At 34.1% G+C, this 9,981-nt stretch overlaps 1 protein-coding gene across 1 annotated transcript; it reads left to right on the top strand.

Annotated features, from left to right (window-relative positions):
* The first annotated feature begins 4,640 nt into the window (after window positions 1-4,640).
* Window positions 4,641-9,208, top strand: LOC147519471 (patatin-like protein 2). Its single transcript, XM_086591057.1, has 6 exons — window positions 4,641-4,892; window positions 5,066-5,247; window positions 7,632-7,824; window positions 7,952-8,116; window positions 8,417-8,719; window positions 8,825-9,208. The coding sequence occupies exons 1-6, from the start codon at window positions 4,731-4,733 to the stop codon at window positions 9,059-9,061; spliced, it is 1,242 nt and encodes a 413-aa protein (XP_086447183.1). The 5' UTR covers window positions 4,641-4,730; the 3' UTR covers window positions 9,062-9,208.
* Window positions 9,209-9,981: the final 773 nt, after the last annotated feature.

Raw genomic sequence — 9,981 nt, 5'->3', positions numbered from 1 at the left:
GTGCTAGGCATCAAGTATTAATTTGCATAATTTGCCGTCACCACCCACCAGTAAGTATTTAGAGCATAATACAAATTGGAAGATATTGAACATCTGAACTCATAACTGAATGTATTCCACTTGTCCAGTCACATTGTTTGTTGGTTACTATCGACTATTGTCAGGACTATTGTCAGGTAATGTAAGGACGAACTCAAAGATGGTTTAGATTATACTACAAAATATCCCGATATATCCGATATTTGAGGATATTTATCTAGATTTCAAAAAAATATATAAATATCATGATATGTTCAGAATATATAAGACTACTAAATATCGATGATATTTCGATGAGGTTGATATTTGTGATATTTAGAGATATTTTGTGATATTTTGTGTATATAACAATTTTATTTAATATTTACTATTATATTTCAAATAAATATAAATGATGTATCATGATATATTAAAAATATCTACAATATCTACAATATTTTAGAAATTTTAGATATATCTACGATATTTGCATGTGAAACAATATCAAATATCTCTAAAAATAGAAATATATCTACGATACATATCTAGAAATTAAATATCGATAAATTCCCATATCCTGATATTTTATACTATAATTTAGATGTTTAGAATCTAAAAAGCTGGGGAAATGATTAAGATTACAAGATTGAAAGCGCCGTTAGATTGTCTATGTTTAGGAACGAACGTAATTTAATTTGAAAAATTGGCCAAATTCACACAACGTTTTGACGGAGCTGTCAAACATTTTTGCCATAAACGTGCGTTTAGTTTAGTTATTAAAAATCTGTTGCAAGTAGCATAGTTCTGTTGCGTGTTTATGCACAGAGGCGGTCAGGCGGTCAGTCTTCTTATCCGTTCAGTGGTACCAAATGGTTATATATGACAATTTCTTATTGGTTGCATTAGTGGAATATTTTAAGATAGACGAAAGACTTGGATATTTAGTCTGTTAAGATAAGCTGTCAAGACAGGATGTTATTTTAAGCTGACAAGGTAGCCTTTACTTAATTTACTATATATATATATAGTCTTAAGGTGTTTTATCAAAGTTTACCATCAAAATTATGGGTGAAGCGAATTTTGAGAAATTAAGTTTCCATTATGATTTATGATATTGTTGTTTAAATGAATTATGGGCAAGGACCAAAATATAGAATTCGGACAATATATCGTGTACTAAAAAAACGAAATATATCATATATATCATAAATATTGAAAATATCTATTTTTTGTTGACTAGTCAAAATTTTGTTTTGTATATTGATATCGGAAATATAGTCGATTATATCTGAAATATCGTTGATATATTAATGAAAATCGGTCAAAGTCAACAATTTATATCATATATATCGATATATTGGAAATTGTTATATATATATATATATAAAGACAAGATTCAATATTATTTAAAGATAAATAGGACTTTTTGGGACGATCGTAGGATAAACTAAAAATCCTATTTACTTTATAGAATATTGAATCTTGTCTTTTATATATATATATATATATATATATATATATATATATATATATATATATATATATATATATATATATTTTTTTTTTTTTTTTTTCTGATAACGGAAAATTCAATATTCGGTGGAGATATATCGAATATTTCCATCTCGTGTACTTAGAAAATGAGATATATCGGCGATATTTTGGGCCTTGATTACGGGTACCGTTTTTCTCTTTGGTAACCTACTATATTACAATATTAAGTCATTGAAGTATGCAAATACAAGTGGTTGCTCAGCCTTCACGCTTCATATATATGACCTATGAAACTATCTGAATGGATCATATGTCCCATCCCATCTCAATGATTGATCGATGAATTTTTATTTTTATTTTATTTTTTATTATTTATTTATTTTTTTCGATAGATGTTGATTGATCGATTTGCCACTTAATTAGTAATGCACAATTTTCTTTGCATTGGCCGTTCCAGCCTCCCAAGTAAGAAAACTATTACGGATTCGAAAATGTTATGTCAAAATCAGATAATTTGATGTAAGAGAACTCGAAACAAGTGTGTTTGAGGGGTTCATGCAAGAAATTGGTTCCATTTGCGGGGTTTTTTTTCAAAGCATTATACATTGAAACAGTTTTCGGGTTTTTTTAGGGCTTCAATTCATAGTCAGAATCAACATTTTATTTTAATCTCTCTCAAGAACAATTTTCAGGTGAAAATAACCCGTAAAAACAAATAGCCCAGATTGAAATAAATATTTTCTGATTTTACTCTTTCTGTCGTTTTGGTATGAAAAATAATTGTTTATACCTAAATATATAAATATACTCCATACACTGTGTTGATGTATGAACAATGATTGTTCATAGCTCATGTTGAGGTATAAATAATGATTGGTCATATCCCAAATATGTACGAACAATGATTGTTCATTCTCCAATTTGTGTTTTTATTGATCATATATTATGTTGAGGTATAAACTTATGAACAATGATTGTTCATGACTCATATTATTGTTCATACCCAATAGGTTTTCCTACTGATCATACATTGTGTTGGTGCGGTATGAACAGTAATTGTTCATACTCATGTTGAGGTATGATACCTACCCCTCCCAAATAAGTATGAATAATCGTTCTTTGTATCTATTGTTCATACTAACAATGATTGCTCATTGCTCATGTTAATGTATGAACAATGACGTTCATACCTAATAGGTGTTCCTACTGACCATACATTATGCTGAGGCGGTATGAACAATGATTGTTCATACTCATGTTGAGGCATGATACCCACCCCTCCCAAATAGGTATGAACAATCGTACGAACAATGATTGCTCATAGCTCATGTTGATATATGAACAATGATTGTTCATACTTCTTACTAACTACATATTATGTTGAGGTATGAACAATGATTGTGTACCGGGTCGTTTCGGTTGGGCTGGACCGTTTATTATTTTGTGTCACGAGTATATTTGACTTTTCATATATTTGAGCCGTTTTTAATTTCGCGTTAAGGATATACTTGACTTTTCATCTTTCCGATCATTGTGAGTGGTGATTAAAAAAAAAAGTTGGTTATGAGAGTTACTTTTCCCCACCCCCAACCTGATCTGTCCTAGATGGAGAGTCACTACCTGGGGGTTCATGTGCTTAAGATTAAATTGTTAAACAACAATCAGTGGTCTGGGGAAAAACGTTTTTTTTTGGGTTAAGTTAGTTTTTTTATCGATTAATATTGCGTGATGCCGTGATGTACACACACCCAGCATATCTTGTAATTAAATTTTGTAGGGGAGTAATATCCTCATTAAGGAATATTGCACACGCGCGAAGCATAAGCGAACTCAGGACATCGACCTCCAAGACCGATCTGTGAGCAGCTCCCTTCATATAGGTGGTACGCTTAAGCTCGTTCAAGAATATCTCAAGACGAATAAATTACTGGAGACAGAATGCCTCAGATAAAAACACCACCAGATGTAATCATTACAAAAATCTTACTCGTACTTCCCACCACCGGGAAATAGGGACTACCGCACCAACTTCCAATCAGCCCATGACTCATACTAAAACCAGCCCAACACATATTCACAATCTCCACCCTACACATGTATAAGAGGGTACACGTGTCTTAGAGATCAACACTCCCTTAGGACTATAAATACCACCTACTTGAACTACGTGAGACCTGATTCTTCTCTCTCCTGAAAAAACCAAGAGAAGATATGTAGGCAGCTCGCTCATCAGCGAACTCGGTCTTTCCAAAAAAACCTCAACCCATTCTCCTCTCTTCATTGCATCTAAAGGAAAACCAAAACACTCCTTTACAAACCTTCCTAGGATTATCAAAAGTTGCCTCACTTTAACGGGGATGTATGTTTTTGGTAACTGCATTTCCTTTTTTAACGTTGATGTATAAATAATACAAATATTAAACATACCATGCCGTGTTTTGGACTTTTGGTTGGGTTTTAAGCTTAGTAAAAAAGAAGGGTTTTATAAAGAATTAAAATTTGTAATACTGTGGATTGGCAGGTATCACAATCCTTTCCGCATATTTTTTTCACACGGCTGTTAAAGATAGCAAACATGTTTTTTGTGACATTAGGCTAAGTTCAATAGTGAGGCAAAACACCAAATATCACGGAAATTCTAATCTAATGGTGCATCAAAACATTAAACCACACGCTACACTGTGTGGCGGGTAGAATTTTTTTTTAAATCTTTTTTCCCACACGCCTTTGAGAATGGCGGCGGAAGAGTGGAGAGTCCAAAAAAAACAAAATTCCTTCCTATACGCCATTGATACTGGCATTTGTCAAAAAAACTATTAGTTTTGAAAACGCTAACCCGCTATCACTATCCACTATACTATTGTGGTTTGGTGGAATAATGCACAAAAGGATTGGACTTAGGGTTATAGATTTATAACTCTAAAACGTCTAGTGTTTGAAACTTTGAATTGAAGCACGTACTAGTTATCATGATTTATAAAATTGTGGTCAAATTGGACCCACTGTACCCTAAATGATTTTGAAATTGATTTCGTGTTAACGCCATATGATTATTTCCCTCGAAAATTGCAAGGAGTTCTACAAGACTTATGCAGTTCTGCTTATAAATACTTGATTCTCTTGCCTATATTCAATCACAGAAGTCAGTAAGATCGACATAATTTATCTGGCTTCTTTGTTTTCTCCAAGTATATTTGTCTACTACTGGCATTACTACAATGGCAAGTACTGGTATGGACAACGTTGTTGCTAATGAAAGTGTAATAACTCCTAGTCCACGTAAATCATGCAAGATGCTTACTGTGTTGAGCATCGACGGCGGTGGTGTAAGAGGCATCATTCCTGGAACTATCCTTGCTTTCATCGAATCTAAACTTCAGGTGCTTGAATTATTATACAGAATTCACTCAGCGTAATAGTCTCTGTATTTAATATTTATACAACTAATTCAGTACTATACGTCTACATATACTGATATACAACTACTCTAGTACTTTTTAAGTTGTGTGTGTTTGTGTATTTTAAACTTTTAAATCGATGATGGTATGTATAGGAACATGATGGAGAGGATGCTAGAATTGCAGATTATTTCGATCTAATTGCTGGAACGAGTACAGGAGGACTAGTGACTGCAATGCTTACAGCTCCTAATAAGGATAATCGCCCACTTTACGCAGCCAAGGATATTGTGGACTTCTACTTGGAGCATACCCCAAAGATCTTCCCCCAAAATGCGTGAGCACTATTAGTTTGCACTTTACACACAAACATCTTAACGAGGGATTCTCTCTACTATATTCATGTTGAAACTTGAATTTCGAGACAAAATTCAGGTGCATTTAGTGAAGAGGTGTGCCTGGTCGGGGGTGGGTGTGGATCTATATTAAAAGAGGACATTCGTGGAATAACTATATTATTCCACTACATACTCTTTAACCAAATGGGTGCCAACCCAATTTTTGTGGGGTGTAAAAACTGCTCCCCGACCATAAATAGTGAGTCTATAACATAGCTTACTTTTTTTTAGGGTAATCAATTACATAGCTCACATGAGAGTGGCAGTTTCTATATTTCTATTTATATATGGCTATTCTTGTAGCTGCACGTTGTCCTGAAAACATTTTAATATCATATCTGTCCTATTTAGTCCTTAAGATGTAGATTGTAGACCATACATTGAAAATTAGAGTACTAATTGTTAGTGAAATTGATTTTCTAAATTATTATACGTGTTTTAATAATTATTTAGTAGGAATGGTTATATGCATTATAAAATATCAGAATATGAGTGTTTATTGATATTTAATTTTTTTGATATGTATTATGGATATATCCATCTCTTTGAAGACATTTTACATTGTTTGATATGCAAATATCGTGGATTAGGGGTGGGAATTTGGCCCTAACGACCCTAATCCTGACCGACCCGACCCTAAGCCCTATAAAGCCCTTACAACTAAAGCCTTCACAGAGTTTAGGGCAGGACCGACCCGGCCCTAATGCCTTCTAAGGCAGGGTCAAGGCTAAGGTTCTGAAACATAGGCCCGACCTTAACTAAGCCCTAACCAATCCCTAACCAATCCCTAATTATAATTTCACTATAAAATACACAACTAAAACTATCCAACTCCTTGTTACATATTTTCAATTAAAATAACACTCTCCTTTGTAATTTATCACTTACCGTATGGGTACTTCTAATAACTTGTCTTATATCATAAAAACTTATAAACCTAATTGTTTATATCTCACAACTCACGTACACCTCACAACTCCCCGTTTAACCTAGTCGCCAAGAACAATAATGAGCACTGGGCACTAGCCTAATGAAAAATAGGTTGACGTTAGTAAAAACTCATTCCATACTCTTATTTGTCTTTGTGTTCTTCAATGTTAAATGTAATTTTGGTGAGATTTGAGTACAAGAAATAACGGATTTATGTTAGTGAAAGCTCATTCCAAAATATGTCTTGTGCATTTTAACTGTAATTTTGAAATATAAATATGAGTCTCTATGTACTTCAGTTTATTAGATTGTATATATGCATTTTAAATTGTTGGACTTATCAAGAATTATTACTAGATTGGTTGTTATTCAAATTTCAAAGTGGTGGGACTTTGAGGTTGCAAATCTTTGAATTTTTTTTGTAATATAAATGAGTTTTAAACTCCATTTTGAAAAAAGAAGAAAATATATAGGCCCGGCCCTAAACTGTTAAAGAGGGCTTAGGGTAGGGTCAGGGCTTGAAATTTAGACTTATGACCCGGCCCAACCCGGCCCTAATAACTGAAAGGCTTTAAATGTTTAGGGCCGGGCTAGCCCGACCCGGCCCATTGCCCACCCCTATCGTGGATATATCTAAAATATCGAAAAATATTATATATATTTCTTGATATATCACGATATATCATTTATATTTATTTGAAATATAATGATAAATATTAAATAAAATTGTTATCTAAACAAAATATCCCCAAATATCACAATATATCCTAAAATATTGAAAATATCATAAATATCGTTGAAATATTACCGATATTTGTAGTTGTATATATCTCTAAACTTATCGCAATATTTATGTATCTTTTGCTAAAATCTCGAGATTTATCGCGATATTTTGTAGTATGGTCATATGAACTCCACTTAAAGTGACTCCAAAAATACTCCAATCCTAAAGCAAAAGACGATTTTTGGTGGAGATGTTCCCTACGCAATAAAGATCATCCTCACAAAAAATTATCACATTTGAAGATGTATAACCTCTTCAAAAATTGTTTAGGATGTTATGGATTTATCCAACTGTCCAATTTTTTTCAATTTCGAAACAACTTTTATTTGACAAGGCTAAATTGATTCAATTGTGCCGATTTTTTTTGTCGGGTATTTTCTGTTAGGAAAAAGAACATCTCTACACAAAATCATCCCCCAATTTATATTGTAAGTCCAATATTTAGTGGTGGACTTTATTGGAGTCACTATAAGGTGGAGTTGAGTTCATATAAGTGCATAATAATCTCCTTATTTAATTCCCCCTGTTCCCAACTTCCCATTGAAGGCTGGGTATAATTATGATTCTGAAATTTTACACGATTTAATATTTCTATGGTAAAAAATACAGCAATGCCTGGATTTTCGGCACGATAACAAGGGTGTTTGGAGCAATTGCTGGACCTAAATATAATGGAAAGTATTTGCGCTCAAAAGTGCAAGAGATTCTTGGTGAAACAAGGCTCAACCAGACCCTAACAAACGTTCTCATTCCTGCATTTGATATCAAGCTTCTTCAGCCTCATATGTTCACTACCCATGAGGTATGTCCAAGTCTTGTATATATATATATTTAAGGTATCGACATTCTTTGAACTGATCGTACTGGTTACTTAATGTATGTATGTATATATGAGTACTGCATTTGAATTTTCAATTGTTCACATGCAGGCTAGAGTGGACGTGTTGAGAAACCCTTTGCTATCGGACGTCTGCATCAGCACTTCGGCTGCTCCCACTTATCTCCCAGCTCATTACTTCGAAACAAAAAACAACTCTGATGGAAAATCTCGGCGATTTGACCTAATTGATGGAGGTGTTGCTGCAAATAATCCTGTAAGTCGTCAACATATCACTGAACATATTTCCGGCCATCGCTTGAACCTTTCTCAACATTGGTTTCATATATGAAGAATGGTCTAAAGCTATATTTTCAATATAGTACAACCTCATCACAAGACTTGAAAAAAAATTTAAAAATCACCAAAATGTCTATCACAACCGACTCCAAGGTAGTATTAATTACCAAATTGGTGGACTTGTAGCTTGTAAGCAACTAGCTATTCCTATGTATTCTGTTTTCGTAACTTAGACACTTAGTGACTTACTATAGTGTCATGTACATTATGTATGCAGACACACTTGGCCATGACCCATATCTCAAAGGAAATTAAACTGAAGAACCCAGAATTTTACCCAATCAAGCCAATGGATTGTAGCAAGTTCTTGGTAATTTCTTTAGGTACAGGAACACCTAAGCTGGAAGAGAAATTCACTGCAACGGCAGCAGCCAAGTGGGGTGTGATTCAATGGTTGTACTATAGTGGTTCAAACCCTTTGATTGATAGTTTCACCCATGCTAGCTCTGATATTGTGGACATTGTTACGTCCATTATCTTCCAGTCTCTGGATGGTGACAAAAACTATCTCCGGATTCAGGTTTGTTTCTCTATATAAAAGATTCATTTATATATGCATATGATTCACAATTACATTACATTATATTATTTATTGGCTCGTTACAATTTTGGGAAACTAAAACAGGACGACACATTGACGGGGGATGCCTCATCAGTTGATGTTACAACAAAAGAAAATTTGCGAAACTTGGTTCGGATTGGAAATGATCTATTGAAGAAACCAGTTTCAAGGGTGAATTTGGAGACAGGAAAGCAAGAAGAGTGTGAGGGGGAAGGGTCCAATGAGGAAGAACTCTCTCGATTTGCTAAGAAGCTTTGTAATGAACGTAGGCAACGACAAGGAAAACCACTTGTGTCTTGATGGCCGGCCAAATGAACTATGTGTTAGGAATATACAACTTAATTGTACTTACTCTTTATCTTGATATTTATGCATCTCTCCTAGAGCAAAACACCACAATGTATCTCCTTGAATTAATCAATTCAAAATTGAAAATTTGTTGAAGCATTACTCAAAAGACGTATATAGGAATGGGTCTCGCGGAAGATATGCACTGTTGTATATAGGAATGAGTTATAGTATAGTATTACTCTCGAGTGTTTACTGAGTCACAGACATAATTCAGTTAGCCCTTTGAACCTATATCTTGGGATCTCCAATCAACTAGGTTGGTTTTTCCATTATAAAGACTCTTGATTGATTATCTTAAAGGCTTTAAGCCCATTTCCCTTGATAATATTTCCACTTGCTCTCTTGTTAAACCTTTTGTAAGCGGATCCGCAATGCTATCTTTTGACCTTACATAGTCGATTGAGATAACTCAATTTGAGAGCAATTGTCTAACGGTGTTATGTCTACGACGTATGTATTGAGACTTCCCGTTATACATACTATACTCTGTGCTCTACCAATAGCAGATTGGCTGTCACAGTGTATACACACTGCTAAGCACAGGTTTAGCCCAGTTTGAAATATCCTCTAAGAAATTTTGAAGCCACTATGCTTCTTCTCCAGTCTTGTCCAATGCTATGAATTCTGATTCCATAGTGGACCTCGCTATGCACGTTTGTTTTGAGGATTTCCAAGAAACAGCTACACCTTCAAGTGTAAAGACATATCCACTTGTGGACTTTGAGTATTTAGTGTTAGATATCCAATTAGCATCGCAGTACCCTTCTGAAATGGTTGGATATCTTGTATAGTGCAGACCAAAATTCTGAGTATACTTTAAGTATCCCAAAACTCTCAGTATGGCAGTCCAATGATCTCTGCCAAGATTA

Source organism: Coptis chinensis, chromosome 2, assembly GCF_015680905.1.
Source record: "Coptis chinensis isolate HL-2020 chromosome 2, ASM1568090v1, whole genome shotgun sequence".
Taxonomy (NCBI): domain Eukaryota; kingdom Viridiplantae; phylum Streptophyta; class Magnoliopsida; order Ranunculales; family Ranunculaceae; genus Coptis; species Coptis chinensis.
The sequence above is the reverse complement of the archived record's forward strand: the minus strand, read 5'-3'. Positions and strand labels throughout refer to the sequence as shown.